The sequence below is a fragment of the Cetorhinus maximus genome, chromosome 11 (genome assembly GCF_964194155.1).
Source record: "Cetorhinus maximus chromosome 11, sCetMax3.hap1.1, whole genome shotgun sequence".
NCBI classification, from domain to species: domain Eukaryota; kingdom Metazoa; phylum Chordata; class Chondrichthyes; order Lamniformes; family Cetorhinidae; genus Cetorhinus; species Cetorhinus maximus.
In genome coordinates this window covers 119,311,105-119,336,905 of record NC_135889.1, presented here as the reverse complement: position 1 = coordinate 119,336,905, position 25,801 = coordinate 119,311,105, and the positions used below count along the sequence as shown (strand labels likewise).

Genomic DNA, 25,801 nt, shown 5'->3' with positions numbered 1-25,801 from the left:
AGTCAACTAATCACTCACTCACAACTGAGTTCCCAGGTGCTACTTAAAAGGTTCCACCGTACTTAAGTCACCTTATCAATATCCCAGAGTTAATGGCATGGGTGCACCAGAGGCTATCCTAACATGTCCCGTTCAGGAGGAATTGGCATATCCTGCTCGCCGACCCTTGACCCATCCATTTTTCACATCTTGAAAAATGTGTGTTTAGGGCTGGAAGCAAGTTTGTACCCGTTCCTCCCCCATCGCTGCTTGTCACTGGGCTCCGATTACAAAAAGGGGGCTATACATATCGGCATCTGTTCATTTGTAGTGTAGACTTTGATCTTCAGGCCCGGATAAAACATGTTTTAGGCAGGGCCCATGTCTGGCTAAGGACCAGGAAACAGTGCACCGAGACGGGAGGTGCCAGAATGTTGGAGCTCTTTTTTTGCTCCCCTCCCTTCCCCCGCTTTCTCCCACACTCACACCCCCCACCCCCTGCGCTTCCTCCACCCCCCATCGCAATCTAAACACAGGCGCTGGGCACTTCCACTCATTGTGGTTCGGGGGTTGAGGAGGCTTCTGCTAAGAGCGCGCATTCTGCCATTTCGTTGAGAATGGGGAATAAACGTTGATACCTAAGATTCGTGGCTCAGGTCGGCAGTCAGGCATGTGGAGGAGCAAGAGGAATTCTGCGCTTCCGAGGGTTCGCACAGTCTCAGGACAACACACACTGTCTGGATCAAGGGTTCAAGTCAAGGTCAGGTCAGTCAGGCTGATTTTAGCTTGGGGAACAATGAGAGGGCTGAAATCTCACGAGGTGCCTTCACACCAAAGGAGGTCGAGCAACCGAGAGTGGGGGGCAGGGGTCAATTAAGGAACTGGAAGCATTGAAAGGTATGCATCTCCAAGCAAGCCAGGCTGATCGTTCTGGCAAAGTAAGTGAGGGGACTCCCATCCCCTGCAGTAGTAATGCATAGTGGGTCTTTGCATTATATAATGGAGTCTAGAAATGTTACTGGTGCCTAGAACAGGTAGCATACAATTGGAAGGGAAAATTGAAGCTCTTTACTGTAGAGAAGGGACAACATAGAGGAGATTTAATAAAGGTTATTTTTTATTCTTTTCACAGGGTGGGGACATTACTGGCAAGGCCAGCATTTATTGGCTAACCAAGAGTCAGCCACATTGTTGTGGATCTGGAGTGACATGTAGGCTCGGAGGGCATTAGTGAACCAGATGGGTTTTTATAACAAGCAATGATAGTCTCACAGTCACCATTACTGAGACTAGCTTTTAATTCTAGATTTGTTAATCAATTGAATTTAAATTCCGCTAACTACTATGCAGCATTTGAACTCAAACCCCCCCAGATCATTATAATAAAATCAAAATACTGCGGATGCTGGAAATCTGAAACAAAAACAAAAACAGCTGGAAAAACTCAGCAGGTCTGACAGCATCTGCGGAGAGGAAGACAGAGTTAACAATTCGAGTCTGTATGACCCTTCATCAAAACTGAAGAGAAATAGAAATGAGGTGAAATATAATCTGTTTAAGGGGGGTGGGGCAGGTGGAGCTGGATAGAGGGCCAGTGATAGGTGGAGGCAAAGGAGAGATTGCCAAAGATGTCAAAGACAAAAGGACAAAGGGGCGTTGATGGTGGTGATATTAGCTAAAGGATGTGCTAATGGTGACATTAAGGGTAGAAAGCAGGATGAGCAAGTGACAGATGGCCCTAGTGGGTGCGGGGTTGGGGGGAAGGGATCAAAATAGGCTAAAAGATGAAGATAAAACAATGGATGGAAATAAATTTAAAAATAATAATAGAAATAGGTGGGAAAAGAAAAATATATTAAAAATATATAATAATTATTAGGAAAAAGGGGATCGGAAAGGGGTAGGGATGGAGGAGGGAGTTCATGATCTGAAGTTGTTGAACTCAATGTTAAGTCCGGAAGGCTGTAAAGTGACCTGGGCACCTGGATTACTAGTCCAGTGATATTACCACTATACCCCTGTCTTCCCTCTCTTTAAGAGTCTGAATCAGTTTGATGGGGATGACATAGAGAAACTGTTTCTGCTTGGGGTTGAGTCCAGATCAAGAGGGCATACATAAAATACAGTCAAATCAAATCAGCCCAGAGAGGTGAGAATTATGTGGAACTTGCTGTCATATGTTGCTTGTTCACACAACTCATTCCTGGGATGAGGGGCTTATCTTATGGAGAAAGGTTGAACAGGTTGGGTCTTTACCCACTGGAGTTTAGAAGAATGAGAGGTGATCCCATTGAAACATATAAGATCCTGGGAGAATTTGATAGGGTGGATATTGGGAGAATGTTTCCACTTGTGGGAGAGACTAGAAATAGGGCACACAGTTTCAGAATAAGAGGTTGACTATTTAAGACAGAGATGAGGAGAAATTTTCTCTCAAAGGATCATTAGTATATGGATCACTCTCCCCCAGAAAGTAGTGAAGGCTGGATCATAAGACCATAAGACCATATCACTGAATTAATTCAAGGCTGAGTTAGACAGATTTTTGATAGACAAGGGAGTCAAGGATTATGCACTTTGGCAGGAAGGATAGAGGAGCTGAATATTACTTAAATGGAGAAAGACTGAAGAAAGCTGCAGCACAGAGGGATTTGGGAGTCCTCGTGCATGAATCCCAAAAAGCTAGCATACAAGTTCAGCAGGTAACAGGTAAGGCAAATGGAATGTTGGCCTTTATTTCAAAGGCAATGGAGAATAAAAATAGGGAAGTCTTGCTAAAACTATACAAGGTATTAGTTAGACCACACCTAGAATACTGTGAACGGTTTTGGTCCCCTTATCTAAGGAAAGATATACTGACATTGGAGGCAGTCCAGAGAAGGTTCACTAGGTTGATCCCGGGTATGGAGGGATTTTCTTATGGGGAGAGGTCGAGTAGGTTGGGCCTGTACTCATTGGACTTTAGAAGAATGAGAAGTGATCTTATTGAAACATATAAGATTCTTAGGGGGCTTGATAGGGTGGATTCTGAGAGGTTGTTTCCCCTTGTAGGTGAGCCCAGGACCAGAGGGCATGATCTCAGAGTGAGGGGTCACCCATTTAAGACAGAGATGAGGAGGAATTTCTTTTCTCAGAGGGTAATTAATCTGTGGAACTCTCTGCCACAGAGGGCTGTAGAGGCTGGGTCGTTAAATATATTGAAGGCTGAGATAGACAGATTTTTAATCAGGAAGGGAATCAAGGGTTATGGGGAAAAGGCAGGAAAGTGGAGTTGAGGATTATCAGATCAGCCATGATCTCATTGAATGGCAGAGCAAATTCGATGGGCCGAGTGGCCTACTCCTGCTCCTAAGTCCTGTTCCTACATGGGATGATTGAAGTAGATCGTTTTGATGTAATTAAGGGGAGGCTTGATACGTATATGAAGGGTTAAGGAATAAAGGGATACAGGGGCAGAGTGCAAAGAGGTCATCAAAGCGGGGGAAGTTCATGTAGAGTTTAAACAGCAGCAGAAGTTCGAATGGCCTGTTTCTGTCTTCCTTGTAGGGTATATTTTCCCTGGAGGGGAATAATATCACTAGGTAGTTGTCCAGAACTATTCTTCCCCTGATATGCCATGACCTTGGGACACAAGGTGCGTGACTTAAGGCTCCATCTATATGATTAACCCCATAAGGGTTAACCCTTTCTGCACTCTCTCATGTATATACTTTTACAGCACTGGGTATATCTACATTCATGACTCCGTCACCTGCACAGCAATGCAACTAAGTCCTTGTGTTCCATTCCGTCCATGGCCTCCCCCCCTCCCTACCCATGTAACCCCCTCCAGCCCTACAAGCCATCGAGCACTCTGCATTCCTCCAATTCTGATCTATTGAGCATCCCTGATTTTTATTGCTCCCCCACTGGCGGCCATGTCGCCAGCTGCCTGGGCCCAAAGCTCAGGAATTCCTTCCCTAAACCTCTCCGCCTTCTCTCCTCCTTGAAGGCACCCCCTAAATCTTACCACTTTGACCAAGCTTCTTGTTACTTGTCCTAGTGTCTCCTAACGTGGCTCAGTGTCAAATTTGCTCCTGTGAAGCGGCTTGGGAAGTTTTATGAAGTTAAGGTGCTATATAATGCACATTGTTGTCCTTATGAGTAGAAATACAAAGATGTTTTGCTTGAGCAGCTGAGAGGGTGTGGAAGGAAATATCAATCCTGCTTGACAAAAGGCATCCCACAGCATCCCACAGCGGAGCACTATGCTGAGCCTACCCATTCATTGGAACATTGGAAATAGGAGCATTCGGCCCCTTGAGCTTGCTCCGCCATTTAATAGTTCATGGTTGATCTTCTACCTCAACGGCATTTTCCCACACTACCCACATATTCCCTGAAGCCTTTAATATCTAGAAATTTATAGATCTCAGTCCTGAACATGCTCAATGACTGAACTGCCACAGCCCTTTGGGGTAGAGAATTCCAAAGATTCACCAGCCTCTGAGCGAATAAATTCCTCCTCATCTCAGCCTTAAATGGCCTGCCCCTTATTCTGTGTCCCCTGGTTCTGGATCCCCCCCAGCCAAAGGACACATCTTTCCTACATCTACCCTTTCGAGCCCTGTAAGAATGTTATACGTTTCACTAAGATCACCTCTCATTCTTCTAACTCTAGAGAATTCAGGCCCAGTCTCCTCAATCTTTCCTCACAAGACAATCCCAGCACCCCAGGAGTCAATCTTGTGAACTTTTGTTGCACTCCGTCTATGGTAAGTATATCCTTCCTTAGGTAAGGAGACCAAAACTGTGCACAATACTCCAGGTGCAGTCTCACTAAGGCTCTATACAATTGCAGCAAGACATCTTTACTCCTGTACTCAAATCCCCTTGTGCGATGAAAGCCAACATACCATTTGCCTCCCTAATTGCTTGCTGCACCTGCATGTTAGCTTTTAATGATTCATAAACATGGACACCCAGGTCCCTTTGCACACCAACACTTTGCAATCTCTCACCATTTAATAAATACTCTGCATTTCCGATTTTCCTACCAAAGTGGATAACTTCACATTTTCCACATTATATTCCATCTGCCATGTTCTTGCCCACTCCCCTAGCTTGTTTAAATCCCCTTGAAGCTTCCTCGCATCCCCCTCACAACTCACATACCCACCGAGTTTTGTGTCATCAACAAATTTGGAAATATTACATTTGGTCCCCACATCCAAATCATTGATAGAGATTGTGAATAGCTGGGGCTGAAGCACCGATCCTTGTGGTACCCCACTAGTCACAGCCTGCCAACCTGAGAATGATCCGTTTATTCCTCATCTCTGTTTTCTGTTTGTTAACCAATTTTCATAACATGCCTGTATATTACCCCCAATCCCATGTGCTGTTAGGGAGGGAGTTTCAGGATTTTCACACAGTGACAGTGAAGGAACGGTGATATATTTCCAAGTCAGGATGGTAAGTGGCTTGACGGGGAACTACCTAAAGAAGGTTACACTTGCCATAGAGGGAGTGCAACAAAGGTTCACCAGACTGAGTCCTTGGGCAGCAGGATTGTCTTGTGAGGAGAGATTGAGGAGACTGGGCCTGTATACTCTAGAGTTAGGAGAATGAGAGACGATCTCATTGAAGCGTTCAAAACTCTTACAGGGTTCAACAGGGTAGATGCAGAAAAGATGTTTCCTTTGGCTGGAGGGTCAAGAGCCACGGGACCCAGTCTCAGAATGCATCTGCTGCCCTTGTCCTTCTGGATGGCAGCGGTTTTGGGTTTGGAAGGTGCTGTGTAAGGAGCCTTGGTGAGTTTCTGCAGTGCATCTTGTAGATGGTGCACACTGCTGCCACTGTGCATCGGTGGAACGAATATCTGTAGATGGGGTGCCATCAAGCTGCCTGCTTTGTCCTGGATGGTTTTGAGCTTCTTGAGTGTTGTTGGAGCTGCACTCATCCAGGCAAGTGGGGAGTATTCCATCACACTCCTGACCTGTGCCTTGTAGATGGTGGATAAGCTTAGGGATGTCAGGAGGTGAGTTATTTGCTGCAGGATTCCTAGCCTCTGACCTGCTCTTGTAGCCACAGTATTTATATAGCTAGTCCAGTTCAGGTTCAGGTCAATGGTAACCTCCAGGATGTTGATAATGGGGGATTCAGTGATGGTAATGCCATTGAATGTCAAGGGGCGATGGTTAGGTTCTATCTTGGATGGAAGGAAGGTCAATGATGAAGCAGCTGAAGATGTTCAGGCCTAAGACACTACCCTGAGGAACTCTTGCAGTGATGTCCTGGAACTGAGATGACCCACAATCATCTTCCTTTGTGCCAGGTATGACTCCAACCAGTGGAGAGTTTTCCCCCTGATTCCCATTGACTCCAGTTTTGCTAGGGTTTCCTGATACCACAATCAGTCAAATGCTGCCTTGATGTCAAGGGAAGTCACTCTCACCTCACCTCTGGAGTTCAACTCTTTTGTCCATGTTTGAACCAAGGCTGTAAACAGGTCAGGAGCTGAGTGGCCCTGGCAAACCCAAACTGAGCATTAGTGAACAAGTTATTGTTAAGCAAATATCGCTTGATGGCATTGTTGATGACCCCTTCCATCATTTTACTGATGACTGAGAGTAGACTGATGGGGCTGTAATTGGCCAGGTTGGATTTGTCCTGCTTCTTGTGTACAGGATATATCTGGGTAATTTTCCACATAGATGCCAGTGTTGTAGCTGTACTGGAACAGCTTGACTAGGGGCGTGGCTAATTCTGACGCACATGTCTGCAGTACTATTGCTGGAATATTGTCAGGGCCCATAGCCTTTGCAATATCCAGTGCCTTCAGCTGTTTCTTGATATCACGTGGAGTGAATCGAATTGGCTAAAGACTGACATCTGTGATGCTGGGGACCTCCAGAGGAAGCCGAGTTGGACCATCCACTCAGCACTTCTGGCTGAAGGTTGTTGTAAGTGCTTCAGCCTTATCTTTTGCACTGATGTGCTGGGCTCCCCCATCATTGAAGATGGGGATATTTGTGGAGCCTCCTCCTCCAGTGAGTTGTTTAATCGTCCACCACCATTCACAACTGGATGCAGCAGGACTGCGGAGCTTAGATCTAATCCATTGGTTGTGGGATCGATTAGCTCTGTCTATCACTTGCTGCTTATGCTGTTAACCTGAATACACCTCGCACTGATTCTCCCTCATCTATTCTGCTAGTAATATCCTCAAAACACTGCAACAGGTTTATCAAACATGATTTCCCTTTCATAAATCCAATTGAGTCTGCCCAATCGGATCTTAATTCTCTAAGTGTCTAGTTATCATGTCCTTTATAATAGATTTGAGCATTTTCCCTGCTACTGACATCAGGCAAACAAGTCTGTAGTTCCCCATTTTTTCTCCCCCTCCTTTATTAAATAGCAGGGTTACATTTGCTACTTTCCAGTCTGTAGGAACTTTTCCCGAATCTGTAGAATTTTGAAAGATGATGACCAATACATCCACCATCTCTATAGCCACCTCTTTCAACACTCTGGGATGTAGATCTTTGGGTCCAGGGGATTTATCAACTTTCAGTCCCATTAATTTCTCCAGCACCACTTTTTTACTAATACTAATTTCTTTCAGTTCCTCCTTCTCACTAGTCCCTTGGTTCTCTATTATTCCAGAGAGGTTTTTTGTATCCTCCTCCGTGAAGACAGGCATGCAGTAGTTGTTTAGTTTCTCTACCATTTCCTTATTCTCCAGTATAAATTCCCCTGTCTCTGCCCGTAATGGACCCACATTTGTCTTTACTAATCTTTTCCTTTTTACATGCCTATAGAAGCTTTTACAGTCTGTTTTTATGTTTCTTGCTGGTTTGCTTTCATATTCTATTTTCTCTTTCTCTATCAGTTGCTTGGTTCTCCTTTTCTGAATTCTAAAATGTTCCCAGTCCTCAGGCTTACTACTTTTTTGGCAACTTTCAATGCCTCGCCTTTGACCTAATACAATTTTGAACTTCTCTTGGTAGCCACAGTTCCTGTTGGGTTTTTGTGCCTTAAAGGAATATATATTTGTTGTAAACCATGTATTAATTCTTTAAATGCTACCCATTGCCTGTATACCATCAAATCTTTTAATGTAGTTTCCCAACCTACCACTGCCAACTTGCCCCTCATATCTTTGTAGTTTCCTTTATTTATATTAAAGACCCTGGTTTTGGATTGAACTACATCACTTTCAAACTTCATGAAAAATTACATCAAATTATGGTCACTCTTCCCCAAAGGCTCCTTTACAATGAGATTATCAATTAGCCCTTTCTCATTGCACAATACTAGGTCTAAAGCAGCCTGTTCTCTAGTTGGTTCCTCAACATACTTTTCTAGAAGACCATCTCGTATACATTTCAGGAATTCATCCTCCACAGCGTTAATGTGAATTAGCTTTACCCAGTCTATATGCAGATTGAAGTCCCCATGATTACAATATTACCCCTGTTACATGCACCTTTAATTTCCTGATTTATACCATGCCCTACATTACCGCTACTATTTGATGGCCTATAGATAACTCCTACAAATGTTTGTTGCTCCTTGCTGCTTCTTAGCTCCACCCAAACTGATTCTACATCTTGATCTTCTGATCTAGGGTCCTCTCTCACTAATGTAATGATCTCTCCCTTTATTAACAGCGCTACCCCACTTCTTTATCCTTTTTTCCTGTCCTTCCTAACTGTTGAATGCCCTTGAATATTCAGTTCCCAGCCTTGGTCACCCTACAGCCATGTCTCTGTAATGACAATTAGATCATACTTCCATTTGTGCCATCAAACCATGTTGCGAATTCATGCTGGTAAAGCAGTTCGCTGTCTAATACAAGGACTTTAAAGAAATGATTTGCATTTAAATTATTATTATTTAAATTATGCCTTTCACAAACTCAATACTTCCCAAAGCATCTCACAACCCCATGAAACACTTTTGAAGAGTAGTTGCTGCTATAGTGAAGAAAACATGACAGCCAATTTGCCCACAGCAAGGTCCCACCAACAATAGAGATAAATAGCTAGATCACCTCTTTTAAGTGTTGGATCACCAGTCCCAATATCTCATTGTGTAACAAATTTTGTCTGATTACCCTCCTGTGAAGCATTTTGGGATGTTTTTACTATGTTGAGGGTGCTGTATCGATGGAAGTTGCTGTTTTATTTAGTAACCCTTCACGATTTTTGCTCTCTGCCTCTCCCTCCCCACCGCCGCCACACAGATATCCGGGAGACAGCCTTCATGTATGCCATTACCTCGGCCGGCGTAACGCACGCCGTGACTCAAGCGTGCAGCATGGGCGAGCTGCTGCAGTGCGGCTGCGACAGGTCCAGGAGCCGCCCGCCTCCTCTGCCCACTGCGGGAGCCAGGGCTGAGGGCACGGCCTGGGAGTGGGGGGGATGCGGTGACGACGTGGACTTTGGCTACGAGAAGTCCAAGCAATTCATGGACGCGAGGCGGAAAAAGGGTAAGAGCGACATCCGGACACTCGTGGACCTGCACAACAATGAAGCCGGGAGGCTGGTGAGTTTTCATTTGTGCTTCTATACTTTAAGGCTGGTCCTCTTTGGGTGGCGTTTGACTTTGTGTTGCCGAGGACAGGAAATGCATTCGTAGTTACACTGGCTTGTCAATGCACAGTGCCACAGTATAGCGAGATGTGGGTTCATTATCTAGCCCCTGATTCCAGGCTATTCCAGCCATACAAAGCCCCGGTTAGATACCACTTAGAGTAGAGTGGGCACCGCAACTGAGGAAGGATATAGTGGCATTGGCATCTCTTGCCCAAAGCCTTAAATCTTTTCCCATAGTCACAACTAATGCATTTAAAAAGTTATAAAGGTGCCGCTAACTTCTCACTTCTCCATTATTCATAAATGCTAAAAACTATTGAAACCCAGTTTTGAGGATAAGTGTTCACCTTTGCTGAGAGATATGTACCATGGATGATATCCCATCTTTAATAAGCCAGTCTATTTAGACAGTTCAATTTTTAATCAAATCATATAATTATCTATGAATTGGGTATCAGTGTTCAGTGGATATTGAATGCACAATTGCAAGAATGGGATTCTTATAACATTTACATACAAATTCCTGATAACTTTGTTGATTCCGAGGGTTAAATTACAAGGAGAAGCTACATGAATGAAAGAAGTATTCCCTGGAATTTAGAAAGTTAAGGGACGATTTGATCAAACCCACGATCACCTTCCAAACCCACGACCTTTACAATCTGGAAGGACAAGGGCAGCAGATAGATGGGAACACCAGCACCTGCAAGTTCCTCTCCAAGTCACTCACCATCCTGACTTGGAAATATATCGCCGTTCCTTCACTGTCACTGGGTCAAAATCCTGGAACTCCCTCCCTAACAGCACTGTGGGTGTACCTACACCACATGGACTGCAGCAGTTCAAGAAGGTGGCTCACCACCACCTTCTCAAGGGCAATTAGGGATGGGCAATAAGTGATGGCCTAACCAGCAACACCCACATCCTATGAATGGATAAAGAAAAATGTTTTTAAGGTATTGAGGAGGGCAGATAGGGGTAGATAGAGAGAAACAATTTCCGCTGGTTGGGGAATCAAGGACTAGGAGGCAGAGTCTAAAAACTGGAGCCAGACACTTCAGGAGTGAACTTATGAACCGTCACACGAAAGGGTAGTAGAAATTTTTAAAACGGTGATAGGTTTTTCTTAACCACAATTATTGTGCAGGAAAAGGTTAGTATATCGAGTTAGATCACAGGTCACCCATGACTTTATTCAATGGTGGAACAGGCTCAAGGGACTGATTGGTCTACTCCCATTCCTACGCCCATGTGTTCAGACTCCAGCTGACTGCTTGACCATGTGGATCAAAGGAGGGCAGATGAAGCTCAGCCACAGATCAGTCATCAACTAATTGAATGAAGGAAGGAGCTCAAGGGGCTGAATGGCCTCATCACATTCCTATGAAAGATGGAAGCCAATCTATTCCTGAGAGGCTCTCTCGCATTCCTCCCATTGGTGTAAACCACAGGCGCATTGACAGCACATCACTCACCACCTCTTTCAACTGATGATAGTACAGGGTGTACGCAAGTCATCTACATCAATTGTAGGTTCCTTAACTAGCTGGGACTAGTTAACTCAACAAAAGCTAGGGAAACATACAGCTAAAATATTTCCTGCGTAACATGGTGGAGAAATAATAATTTATTCTTTACAAATGTGCTACATTGTTCTCTGTCATATGTATGGAGGTTTTAGCAACTGCATTTTCCTCTGATATAAAGGGATAGAGAGGTGGGCTCAATCTGGCGCAGATATGATGGGCTGAATGGCCTTCTTCCATGCCGTGTGATTATGAAACACCAAGTCTTCTTTATATATCAATTATAGTGTGGGCAGGGTTGTTTTTAGTGGACACGAGGTTTCACCCTCATTGATTGGCAAAACAATTCACAAAGTATTTACGGCACAGAAACAAGCCATTCGGCCCAGCTGGTCTATGCTGGTGTTTATGCTCCTCTCGAGCATCCTCCCACTCTACTTCATCTCACTCCATCAACATATTCTCCTATTTCTTTCTCACTCGAGTGTTTATCTAGATTCCCCTTAAATATACCTATTCAGCTCAACTACCCCCTGTGGTGGTGAGTTCCACATTCTCACCACTCGCTGGGTAAAAAAGTTTCTGCTGAATTCCCCTATTGGATTTATTAGTGACTATCTTATATTGATGCTCCCCAGTTCTGGTCTCACCTGCAAGTGGAAACATCTTTCCTATGTCTACCTCACCGAATCTTCTCATTTCTCGGTTATTGTAGAACCCGTGTTGAGATCAGTGGGTGGCAGTCTGGTAGAGCAGATCGAGTGAGTTCAGCAATGGGTGGGAGATCCACTCTGCCCAGGCAGTGAAGGGGAGGATGACCCTACTCTTTGTGGTATGTGGCACTATAATAAATGCAGCCTATACTACAGTCTACAACAGCAGCACATAAAGAAGGCACGAATGGAGGCAAGACTGCTTTTTTCACTGATCCTGTTGCTCTGAGAGACCCTGCACAATTTGCACTTTTGTGGAATCTGCTCATTATTTAATCGCCTAAAGGGACAGAGACTTTGCTGCAGCTAAACCTTCCAAGAAGAATAAAACTACATGGATATGTACTTACTCCCAGGGCCCTGAAGGTAATCCCAAGATATTAATCTAACATTAACAACTGACATTATTCAATGCTGACCAGCCGCATTCCTCAGATGACATTACCATGGCCCCATCATGTCCTATACATTGTTTGATAATTTCTGTCAACTCTTATACCCATCAATCCTGTCCTTAATCAGTTACCCATCCTTCCTTCAGCTTCATATTTATGTGGAAGGAACATATATTTTCTAAATTCTATTTGTTAACTTTAGACTTATATTCTCCGGTTCTCTCACTGGAGTTTAGGTTCAATAACATAGCCTGTAGCAAAAGTGTCTGTGCCCCTCTGTAGCCTTTCAGTAACAGAGTCAATCTTGGCTCAGTGGTTGCACTCTCACCTCTCAGTTAGAAGGTTGTTGCTTCAGAGTTCTGTGCTAGAGACTTGAGCACAAGGTTCAGGGTGCCACTCCTGTGCAGTACTGAGGGAGTGCTGTACTGTCGGTGGCACTGTCTCTTAGATTAGGCAATAAACTGTGGCCCTGTCTGCCCCCCTTAGGTGAACGTAAAAGATTCTGTGGTTTACTATTTCAAAGAAGAGCAGGGGCAATTCCCTCGATATCCTCGCCATCATTACTAAAGGGTAGGTTATTTGGCTATCACCTCATTGCAATTTGTGGGACCTTGCTGTGCACAAATTGGCTGCTGAGTGTCCTGGATTTCAATATTGACAGCACTTCAAAAAAAACTTCATTGACTGTAAAGCACTTTGAAATCTCTTGAGTGCTGAAGTCTTGAAAGGGGCTACATAGATGCAAGGTTTTCTTTCCCTATTTATCATTATTTAACAACCTAAGTCTCTATCTGTCTTTGTCTCTCTATCATCCATCTGTCTAGCTGTCTATTTATCTGTCATCTCTAACTGTATTTACGTATCAACCATAAGCATCTAGTGATAAGCAAATCAGTCAATATGGAAAATTTGATCGATAGCCGGACATGGATGCGTGGACGGATGGATGGACAGGTGGACAGACAAGACAGATAGATAAATAGAGAGACAGACAGGTAGATAGATAGGTAGATAGATAGACAGAGAGACAGATAGATAGATAGGTAGACAGATAGACGGAGAGACAGACAGTTAGATAGATAGATAGATAGAGATACAGATAGATAGACAGATAGATTGATAGACAGATAGATTGATAGATAAGTAGACAGGTAGATAGACAGAAATACAGACAGAAAGACAGATAGATAGCTAGATAGATAGATAGATAGATAGATAGATAGATAGATAGATAGGTAGATAGATAGATACAGATAGATAGATATAGATAGATAGATAGATAGATAGATAGGTAGGTAGACAGGTAGATAGATAGAAATACAGACAGGTAGACAGATAGATGGAAGGTAGAAACAAATATTTTCCTTCAAAATGATTATCCACATAATTAGAAAATATTCCAGAATAGAAAGTTAAACTTATGGATTTTTGGCTGATTTCCTCACCTGTGTGGAAGGAGGAACCTGTCAGTGCCCCTAGCATTCCTTCTATGGTTACACGTCCCCACCACCCCCCACCCCCCACTCTTCCTGCTTCAAATCCCGAGTTGCGCCAATATCTCACTCAAATCTTTACAGGTGGTTGCCCCTCTCCTGAGGAATCCTGGCCAATCGATCAGTGCTGTTTCCGTTCTGTTGCTCGGTCAGTTTTCCGGCCGGTGAATTGTCTTGCTTTTAATTCTCAGCGCCTTTTAATCTCACTTTGATGCAGAGCTTAATCAAGCAGAGAATTCCAGTGGATTTGTGAGGCATGACCCATTGCTTTATGCAGGCTCCTTCTAGTGGTCTCTATGCTCATTAGATAAATACTGATAGAGTACAGGTCCTGGGCTGAAATGCTGTCAAGCATGTCTCCGAGCTCCATTTTATGGATGCTAAACAAGCTGCAATAGAAACCCAAGGCTGATACCATGCTTCATGTATGGAAAATTGGGATTAGATTCAGGGCCAAGTTGAAGCCCAGGTGTATGGGGCCTGTCCCCAGGGCAACATCTAAATATGGGGCAAGTGGAATTCACTATAACACAGAAAGAAACCCCATACAATTGCTGGAACCAGTTCTAGTTAAACATATAATATTGTGATATGATTTGTAATGTTCCATGCATTACAACAGTGACCACTTCTTCATTGGCTCCTAAGTGCTTTAGGTCACCTTGAGGTTGCGAAAGGTGCTATATAAATGCAAGTTAATTTTCTAAATCATCATTAATGACAGGTGTAAGGACTTTACAAACTACACATACACTGGTGTTTTGATGGAGCAGGGTGGAGGGGACGTGGGTAAGGTTGGCAGGTTGAGTGAGGCAGTTGATCAGTTCCCCACAAATTATTAATCTGGCTCTGATTGCATTCCAAGTCCTACCGCGCTCTTAAGAATATTAACGAGAGCCTCACCCAATTCCTCTCTCGTTTCCGACATGATTCGAAGGTGCATTACGTCTGCTTCTAGATGCCTGTAGGCATTGAATTCTCTCCATGACAGACACTTTACTGCACACTAATTCACTGTAGATTCCATAGATAATTTGATTTAGAAATTGCCAGCGATCCTAATTTATGAAGACAGATTTGAAGGATTCATTTAAAATGATTACTAGTTCTTGATTCTCTGTAGTATTCAACTAAATTTTCTTAAAGCACCCCGTATAATTTTTCAGGCACCTTAATTCAGCTGCCTCTTTCTCTCCCCCACTGACAGCCCCACTACCTCCCCCCCCATCCCCCACCCCCCATCCCCACCCTCTTCTGGGGCCACAATAAAGCAGCTGAAATGTCCTGAGGTTATGAAAGGTGCTAAATAAAATTTCTTCTTCATACAGGCTATACGGTTACCTATGGTACATACAACACAATAACTTGTATTTATACAGCATCCTTAGCATAGCAAAAATGTCCCAGGGAGCTTCCCTAGAATGTTGCCACATTAAAGCTGACAGAAGGAGATATTAGGGCAGATGACTAAAAGCTTGATTGAAGAAGTAGATTTTAAGGAGTGCCTCACAAGAGGAAAGTGAGACTAGAGAGAGGTTTAGAGTGGGAATTCCAGAGCTTAGGGTCTTGTCAGCTGAAGGCATGGTTGCTAATACTGAGGTAAGTAAGTACAAACTATAGTGTTACTTTTGATATACACAGGCTATAGTGTTACCAACAGTATACACAAGTAAGAGTGTGGTCAATGATATACAAACTATTCTTTACTTGCAGTATATATAATTAATTTTGTTGCCTACTATATATATATATATATTTGCTATACTGTGAATTACAGCAGATCTCAACGAAGACTATACTGTTATACACTGCTGGCTGATGTGGTGTGTGCTGATTCTCCCTATACTGTTACTTAAAATATAAAGAAGCTAAACATACAAACACAGGAAATTAGCAGCTGCATAAAGACCAGACTGCCCATCAATACTGCCCCACACCATGATAGCTGGAGTATACAAACATTTCCTCTCCTCCCCTCTCCAGCACCCTCACAGCCACGTAATCTCCTGCCAGAGGTAAAACTGAAAAAAACAAGGATCAGCATGGAAAATCCCTCTCTGATCTCCTCAAGTGATCAAAACCCAGTCCAGGAGGTCACAGGGTCAAAGTGTGATCTATAAAGATACTTACCTTCCTTTTGATGTGATCTGTGCCCCAGTCAGAAACCACTCCTGCTCCCCCTTGAAGGTTGGAAAGAGTCAGCACCCACATCGGCCAGTAGTATATAGAAGAGGGGCATTACTCTCTAGGAAAGGAAGACCCACCTATTAGCCAGTCTATTCCAATTTTACTTAGTTTAAGCCCCTGTCCTCTGGTCCTCTGTTAAACTGGAATAAGCTATAAATAGGGACACAATCCTGCCCTTAAGTCCATAAAAAACGTAAAAAAAAAAAGCAAGAGTTTCTACAGGTATTTAAAAAGAAAAAGAGTATGTAAAGTGAGGTGTTGGTCCTCTAGAGAGTGAGAGTGGGGAGTTAAGAGTAGATAATAAGGAAATGGCGGAAGAAATAAACAAATATTTTGCTTCTGTGTTCACCATAGAGGATACAAAAACCATTCCAGTATAGCTGTAAATCAGGAGGTGAACAGGAGAAAGGAACTTGGTGAAATAGAAATCACGAGAGAAACAGTACTGAGCAAATTGATGGAGCTGTGGGCTGGCAAGTCTCCGGGTCCCGATAGACTACATCCTCGGGTCTTAAAGAGGTGGCTAATGATGTAGTTGAAGCACTGGTGTTAATTTTCCAAAGTTCACCAGGTTCTGGAAAGTTTCCATCAGATTGGAAAGTAGCAAATATACCCCCTCTATTCAAGAAGGGAGGGAGACAGAAAACAGGAAACTATAGGCCAGTTAGCTTGACATCTGTTATGGGGAAGTTATTAGAATTGATCATTAAGGAGGTTATAGCTGGGCACTTAGAAGAACTCAAGGCAATCGGGGAAAGTCAGCATGGTTTTGTCAAAGTAAAATCATGTTTAACCAATTTATTGGAGTTTTTTGAAGGAGTAACATGTGCGGTGGATAAAGGGGAGCCTGTAGACGTGCTGTACTTGGATTTCCAGAAGGCATTTGATAAAGTGCCATATCAAAGATTATTCCAGAAAATAAAAGCTCATGGTGTAGTGGGTAACATATTAGCATGGATAGAAGATTGGCTGGCTGGCAGAAAGCAGAGAGTATGTATAAATGGGTCTTTTTCTGATTGGCAGGATGTGACGAGTGGAGTCCCACAGGGGTCTGTACTGGGCCCTCAACTTTTTACGATTACATCAATGACTTAGATGACGGGAGTGAAGACATAGTAGCTAAATTTGCAGATGACACAAGGATAGGTAGGAAAGTATGTTGTGAAGAGGACATGAGGAGGTTGCAGATGGATATAGATAGATTGAGTGAATGGGCAAAGATCTGGCAAATGGAGTTTAATGTGGCAAAATGTGAAGTTGTTCACTTTGGCAGGAAGAACAAAAAAACAGAATATTACTTAAATAGAGAACGGCTGCATAATTCTTAGATGCCGAGGAATCTAGGTGTTCTAGTAAGTGAGTCACAAAAGGTGAGTATTGCAGCAAGTAATTAAGAAGGCTAATGGAATGCTACCCATTTATTATGAGAGAGATTGAACATAAAAGTAAGGATGTTATGCTTCAGTTATACAGGGCATTGGTGAGACCACATCTCGAATACTGTGTACAGTTTTTGTCTCTTTATTTAAGGAAGGATGTAAATGCATTGGAAGCGGTTCAGGGGAAGCTTACTAGATTGATACCTGGAATGAATGGGTTAGACAGATTGGGCTTATTTCCATTGGAGTTTAGAAGAGTGAGGGGTGATTTGATTGAGTATACAAGATCCTGAACAGCCTTGACAAGGTGGATGTCGAAAGGATGTTTCCTCTTGTGGGTGAATCCAGAAATTTTAAAATTAGGGGTCACCCTTTTAGGACAGAGATGAAGAGAATTTTTTCCCTTAGGGGGTTGTGCGACTTTGGAACTCTCTGCCTCCGAAGGTGGTAGAGGCGGGGTCATTGAATATCTTTAAGGTGGAGGTAGATAGATTCTTGTTAGGCAAGGGAATCAAAGGTTATCGGGGGGTAAATGGGAATGTGGAATTCGAAACACAAGAAGATCAGCCATGATCTTAATGAATGGCGGAGCAGGCTCGAGGGGCCGAATGGCCTACATCACATGGACTGCAGCGGTTCAAGAAGGCGGCTCAGCACCACCTTCTCAAGGGAAATTAGGGATGGGCAAGTGGTCTTTTCAACATTTCATCTAAAAGGGCACCGTCTCTAACAGCCTCAGTACTACACTGGGAGTGTCAGCCAAGATTTTGCACTTACTAGAGTGGGACCTGAACTCTCAACCTCCCAAATCAGAGGCAAGCATCTTTCTGAACTACAGCCTTTGCTGAAGTTGAGGGACCTTCATAGCAAGCGAATCAATAATGTAGCATATAGATTGTATCATGTAAGATTGGACAAATATTCTGCATTTGATATAACTGACTTGGATGAAGGGATGAAGTTGAAGTTGCTAAATTTGTTGATGACACAAAGGTAGGTAGGAAAGTAAGTTGTGGAGAGGACATAAGGTGACTACGAGGGGATATAGATAGGTTAAGGGAGTGGGAAAAGATCTGGCAAATGGAGGGAAAATGTGAAAATGTCCATTTTGACAAGAAGAATAAAAAAGAAGCATATTATCTAAATGGTGAGAGATTGCAGAACTCTGAGATTTACAGGGACCTGGGCATCCTATGCATGAATCACAATAGGTTAGTTTGCAGGTACAGCAAGTAATTAGGAAAGCTAATAGAATGTTATCATTTATTGCAACGGGAATTGATTACAAAAGTAAAGAGGTTATGCTTCAGTTGTACAGGGCATTGGTGAGACTACATCTGGAGTACTGTGCACAGTTTTGGTCTCCCTATTTTAGGAAGGATGTAAATACATTGGAAGCAGTTCAGAGAACTAGGCTAATACCTGGAATGGGAGGGTTGTCTTATGAGGAAAAGTTGGACAGACTAGACTTGTATCCGCTGGAGTTTAGAAGAGTAAGAGGCAACTTGATTGAAACATATAAGATCCTGAGGGGTCTTGACAGGGTGGATGTAGAAAGGATGTTTCCTCTTGTGGGAGAATCTAGAACTAGGGTCACTGTTTAAAAATAAGGGGTCGCCCATTTAGGACAGAGATGAGAATTTTTTTCTTTCAGAGGGTAGTGTCCTTGGAACTCTCTTCATCAAAAGGCAGTGGAAGCAGAGTCTTTGAATATTTTTAAGGCTGAGCTAGATAGATTCTTAATACACAAGGGGGTGAAAGGTTAGCCAGTCAGCCTGACGTCGGTAGTGGGGGACATTCTAGAGTCCATTATAAAAGATTTAATAGCTGAGCACTTGGAAAACAGTGGCAGAATTGGACAGAGTCAGCATGGATTTATGAAAGAGAAATCATGCTTGACAAATCTACTGGAATTTTTCGAGGATGTAACTAGTAGAGTTGATGAGGGGGAGCCAGTGGATGTGGTTTATTTGGACTTTCAGAAGGCTTTCGACAAAGTCCCACATAAGAGATTAGCGGGTAAAATTAAAGCGCATGGGATTGGGGGTAGTGTAGTGAGATGGATAGAAAACTGGTTGGCAGACGGGAAACAAAGAATAGGAATAAACGGGTCTTTTTCCGAATGGCAGGCAGTGACTAGTGGGGTACCGCAGGGATTGGTGCTGGGACCCCAGCTATTCACAATGTATATTAATGATTTAGATGAGAGAACTAAATGTAATATGTCCAAATTTGCAGATGACACAAAGCTGGGTGGGAGGGTGAGCTGTGAGGAGGATGCAGAGATGCTTTAGTGTGATTTGGACAAGCTGAGTGAGTGGGCAAATGCATGGCAGATGCAGTATAATGTGGATAAATGTGAGGTTATCCACTTTGGTAGCAAAAACAGGAAGGTAGATTATTATCTGAATGGCTATAAATTGAGAGAGGGGAATGTGCAACGAGACCTGGGTGTCTTCATACACCAGTCACTGAAGGTAAGTATGCAGGTGCAGCAGGCGGTAAAGAAGGCAAATGGTATGTTGGCCTTCATAGCAAGAGGATTCGAGTACAGGAGCAGGGATGTCTTGCTGCAATTATACAGGGCCTGGGTGAGACCACACCTGGAATATTGTGTGCAGTTTTGGTCTCCTTATCTGAGGAAGGATGTTCTTGCTATAGAGGGAGTGCAGCGAAGGTTTACCCGACTGATTCCTGGGATGGCGGGACTGACATATGAGGAGAGATTGAGTCAATTAGGATTATATTCACTGGAGTTCAGAAGAATGAGGGGGGATCTCATAGAAACCTATAAAATTCTAACAGGACTAGACAGGGTAGATGCAGGAAGGATGTTCCCGATGGTGGGGGAGTCCAGAACCAAGGGTTACAGTCTAAGGATATGGGGTAGACCATTTGGGACTGAGATGAGGAGAAATTTCTTCACCCAGAGAGTGGTGACCCTGTGAAATTCGCTACCACAGAAAGTAGTTGAGGCCAAAACATTGTATGTTTTCAAGAAGGAGTTAGATATAGCTCTTGGTGCGAAAGGGATCAAAGGGTATGGGGAGAAAGCGGGAGCAGGCTATTGACTTGGATGATCCGCCAAGACCATGATGAATGGCGGAGCAGGCTCGAAGGGCCGAATGGCCTACTGCTGCTCCTAGTTTCTATGGGCAGGATATTGAGTTCAGCGAGCGGGGTGGGTGCGGGGCCCGCTCACCGACACGTAAAATAATGCAGGATGACTTCGGGCGGAACTCCCAATGTCACCCCGCCTCATTTCAATTTTCAGGTTGGCGGGGGTGCAGCCGAATCAGCAGTGCACCCACCGACCTGTCAATGGCCAATTGAAGCCATTTAAAAACTAATTAAGGTCGTTAATGGACCTGCCCGTCCAACCTTAATGTTGGCGGGCAGGCCGGGAGCCCTGGCGGGCTTCAGAAAAAGCCTCAAACCTCATCCACGGGCAGGATGGGGTTTCATGTAGGTTTTTAAATATTTAATAAAAGTTTAATTAAAAGTGATGGACATGTCCCAACTCATGTGACAGTGTCACACGAGGGGACATGTCAGGGAAATTTTATTTTTCTATATTTCACAGTTTTGATTTTGGCGCCGATCTCCCTGAGGCAGCACTTAGCCTCAGGGAGATGAGTGCGCGTGAAAGAGCGCACTCTCGACTCGGGGAATCCCCCCCCCCCGCCCGCACAGGGAGCGCGTAGCACTTCCTGGCAGACATCACGATGGGCAGGCCTTAACTGGCCCACCCAGGTAAAATGGCGTTGCGCCCCTGATTGGGGGCACCGAACAGAGGCACGCCCGCTCCTGAACTTCTCCCCCCAACGGGTGGAAAATTTTTCCCTATGTTGCTATGTTTCTATGGGTAGGTGGGAATGTGAAGTTGAGGTTAGAATAAGATCAGCCTTGATCTTATTGAATGGCATAGCAGGCTCGAGGGGCCGAGTGGCCTACTCCTGCTCCTGATTCATCTGCTCGTACATCATTTCCTTGATTTAGTTGAGGGGCTGGGTGAAACTTGAATTCTGAGGAGGTGCAGTGGGTTGGGTAGAGTCTATGGCTGGGGACGGGGATGGATTATGTGGTCTCAATGCAAGGAATGGCCTTCCCACTCTTCTTGCTTCCTTTTGCCCCACTTTCTCTGACCCTGTCATGAAGAGGTTGACCCTTGCTGGTGTATTGTTCTACAGGCATCAACACTTCAACCATTCTTAATTCATCAGCTGAAATTGATGAAAGATGGCAGGATATTCAATTGTGAACTCGAGATTACCCTGCACGCACCACCCTCCCAACCCCTACCCACCCCTGGCCTGTTGTCCATATTGTTTGTACATCTCAACAAGTATCACTGGATACTCAAGATAGTCACTAATAAATTCAATAGAGAAATCAGGAGGATCTTCTTTACCCAGAGAATGGTGAGAATGTGGAACTCACTACCACAGGGATTGCTTGAGGTGAATAACATAGACATTCTAGAGAGGAAACTAGATAAAGGCATGAGGGAGAAAGGAATAGAATGAGATGTTGATAGGCTGAGATGAAGAGGGGAGGAAACATATCGCTGTTCTTTCACTGTCACTGAGTCAAAATCCTGGAACTCCCTCCCTAACAGCACTGTGGGTGTACCTACACCACATGGACTGCAGCAGTTCAAGAAGGCAGCTCACCACCACCTTCTCAAGGGATGGGCACGTGCATTGTCATGGCCTCCAGGGCTATGGGCTAAGCATTGGAAAATGGGATTGGTGTAGTCAGGTCTTTGCCATGGACACGATGGGCCGAATGGTCTCCTTCTGGGCTGTAAACATCAGTGAGTCCATGCGTCTAGGACATAAATGCTAGCATGGGTCAGTTGACCCAAATGGCCTGTGCTGTAAATCCTTCATAATTCTCTGGCTTTTATTTTATGTCTTTTTCTTCCCTGAGCCCAGAGGGTGCTGAGTAATCTTCCCAAACCCTCACAACTAATTGAGACCAGTGCAGCCCAGGGTAAGAATCAACCTGATCCAAATGAATCATGGTCACCAGGAGCCTCTTGACAACAGGCGAAGGAGCATTGTATGTCCTCATGTGAACAGGGCCCTGTGCACATCAGGTCTGAACTGGAATTCAGTTGGCAGTTTAGAGGGGACACAGTGTCATAGTGGCAATGTCACTGAATGAGTAAATAGGAGGCCCAGACTAATGCTCTGGCGATAAGGGCTCAAATCCCATGACGGCAGCTAACAGAATTCAAATTCAATTAATAAATCTGGAATATAAAGCTTGTCTCAGTAATGGTGGCTATGAAACTATCATCACTTGCTGTAAAAATCCGACTGGTTCATTAATGCCCTTTAGGGAAGGAAATCTGCCATCCTTCCTGATCTGGTCTACATGAGACACCAGACCCACAGCAATGTGGTTGACTCTTAACTGCCCTCTGAAATGGCCAAGCAAGCCACTCAGTTCAAGGGTGATTAGGGATGGGCAACAAATGCTGGCCTTGCCGGCGACACCCACATCCTATCAATGAAAAGTAAATGTCATTGGGGTGGGGGAATTGCATCTTTAAAGTTTCTGACCCAGGCACAGATTCCAATCTCTATTTAAGCCTTAAATAATTGGAGCTTTAACAACACCCAAAAAGCTTGACACCATTCAGGACAAAGCAGCCGCTTGATTGGCACCCCATCCACAAACATTCACTCCCTCCGCCACTGACGCACGTTGGCAGCAGTGTGTACCATCTACAGGATGCACTGCAGCAATTCACCAAGGCTCCTTCGACAGCACCTTCCAAACCCACAACCACTAGAAGGCCAAGGGCAGCAGATAGATGGGAACACCACCACCTGGAAGTTCCCCTCCAAGTCACTCACCATCCTGACTTGGAAATATATCAGCCGTTCCTTCACTGTCACTGGGTCAAAATTCTGGAACTCCCTTTCCTAACAGCACTGTGGGTGTACCTACACCACATGGACTGCAGCGGCTCAAGAAGGCAGCTCACCACCACCTTCTCAAGGGCAATTAGGGATGGGCAATAAACGCTGGGCCTAGCCAGTGACACCCACATCCTATGAAAGAATATATAAAAAAAAAGCTGGGGGGAAGGAATCAAAAGTCCACTCATTCCTGTTGGGATCTAAAATACGCCTTTCAGTCTGCGAACCCACCTTAATTAAAGTTAGTTAAAACCTCTCGGGCAGCAGATTGATGCATTAATCATGACTTCATTACACTAAGTATGTGGTGAGGTTTCTACTGAAACTGCCTGACAATCCTTTCCCTGTAGCTATTGGAGTGAATTCTTCAGTGAGTTTTATCTTGCCAATCTATGTCGTTTTTTTTCCCCCCTCTCTCTCTCTCTCTCTCTCTCTCGCTCAAAATATAGGCTGTGAAAAACTACATGAGGACCGAATGCAAATGCCATGGCCTTTCGGGCTCCTGCACACTCAGAACCTGCTGGAAGAAGATGCCCAACCTCCGTGAAGTGGGCGCCAGGCTCTTGGATCGCTTCAACGGCGCCTTCAAGGTGATGGGAGGCAACGACGGGAAGACCCTCATCCCGGTGGGCCAGAACATCAAGCCCCCCGACAGGCACGACCTGGTGTACTCCGCCAACTCTCCCGACTTCTGCCTGCCCAACCGCAAGACGGGTTCGCCGGGCACCCGGGGCAGGGTCTGCAACAGCACGGCGCTGGACGTGAGCGGCTGCGACCTGCTCTGCTGCGGGAGGGGCTTCAGGGACCAGACGGTGGTGGTCGAGGAGAACTGCCTGTGCCGCTTCCACTGGTGCTGCGTGGTGCAGTGCAAGAAGTGCACCGTCCGCAACCAGTTGAGCCTGTGCTTGTGACCGGGCCGGTGGGTGGCGAAGGGGATCGGCGGCGAGTGCCTGGGCGGGGGCGGGGGTGTGGGGGAATGCGGGGTGGGTCTGGCCGGACGCATCTCTTGGATGCTTTTCCGTCGCACTCCCCTCCCCCCCCCCCCCCACCCCCCCCCGTTGCCCCCGAGCAGCCCCACGCGCTCCCGCCATTTGTCACCCGACACCTCCACGTTTGCTACTCCCCGAGAACCAGCCGGAAAGCAAATGGACTCTTCCCTTACCCAACTGAGTGACTCTTGATGACCAGTCATGCGGGCTTTCATTCCTCACCGGCCTTGCCCTGATCTCCGACATTCTTTACAATTAAATGAGTGAAAGTGTTTGAAGGAAAATTTTAAAAAAGCAATTTTTTTATACCCCCCTTCCCCCCCCCTCCCCACCACCCCCCCACCACCTCGCTGATGGTTTTTCTCTCTCCCTGATTTTGGCTCGTGGGAGTGACCTGGAGATGAATCTACAATTCCTGAAGACTCCAGGTCAGTCCTGGAGGGTTGGCGACCCATCCTGAGAAGACAACAACCATAAACCCAATGCTGAGCTCCTTTGTGGAGACCGCGAGGCAGAGGGAGCAGAGGAGGGGGGTAAACTCGAGGAAAGAGCCCCCCGACATCTCTACAACCTGCTCCGTTACAACTTACCGAGGGGAGAAATGGAAAAACAATTACCAGCGAAAAGAAGAACTACATCTGAGAAGATGAAGCATGTTTCTGTTACAAACTGCAGCGATGGGTAAATCAGTTTAGACACCAGAACTGGTGTGGGTATAGGGAGCGTGGGTTTTAAATAAAGTTGGTGGGGGTTGGGGGGGATATTTTTCCTACTGTGCATGATGCACAAGAGCCTTCAGAGAAACTGGACCTCCTACAATCCTTGTCTTCCTGCTGATTGAGCAGCTTAAACATTAACCCATGATCTCAAAAGCAGAAAGAGCAGTGAAATCTTTAATACTGAGAGAAAGCCAGGGCAGAAATCGTAAATGGTATGCAAAAAGCATTCATTCGAGGAGAAGCCCAAAACATTTGCTTTTATTTTTTGTGTGTGTGTGTGTGTGTATGCGAAGCTGCATGTGTCAGAGTGCATGTGTGTGTTTTTGTGCATCCGTCTGTAAGTGTTTGCCATACACATGCGTGTGTGCATCATGTTTCTGCGTGTGTGCGTCATTAGTGCGTGTGTGTGTGTTGTGTGCATTGTGAGTGCTTGTGTATATGTGTGTACATCATGTGTTTGTGCGTCATGTATGTCTGTGTGTGTGTGTGCAGCCTCCGTGTGACACATATGTCTGCATGTGAGCATGCGCGCGTGTGCATCGTGTGTTTGTGTAGGCAGCGTGTATTTGTGTTTCCGTGTGTGCATCATGTGCGCGCGCCACGTGTGTTTGCCTGTTTGTGAAGATGTGTTTGTGCGTCATGTTTTTGTGTACAAATTGCGTGTTTCTGTGTGCTTCATGCTTTTTTGTGTGGGTCATGTGTTTGTGTGTGTGTGAGTTTGTGTGCGCACATGCATGGTGAGCCAGAGGGATGGTAAAGGGTGCGGTTTCTGAAAGGGATTGCCTGTGTTATCCTGCTGAACAAGGGTGCCAGGACCACATCTTCCTCTGGAAAGAATTTCTGAGGCTATTCTGTTTTACTAAGTGAAATCACAGTTATGGACAGAAATCTGTATCCCATCTAT

At 44.8% G+C, this 25,801-nt stretch overlaps 1 protein-coding gene across 1 annotated transcript in view; it reads left to right on the top strand.

Annotated features, from left to right (window-relative positions):
- The window catches only part of wnt6b (wingless-type MMTV integration site family, member 6b), a 79,208-nt gene extending 55,059 nt beyond the window's left edge, over nucleotides 1-24,149 (top strand). The window contains exons 3-4 of the mRNA XM_078552655.1: nucleotides 9,212-9,513; nucleotides 23,639-24,149. Of these exons, the coding sequence (XP_078408781.1) occupies nucleotides 9,212-9,513; nucleotides 23,639-24,100 (764 nt within the window). The 3' untranslated portion in view covers nucleotides 24,101-24,149. The remainder of the gene's footprint in view (nucleotides 1-9,211; nucleotides 9,514-23,638) is intronic.
- Nucleotides 24,150-25,801: the final 1,652 nt, after the last annotated feature.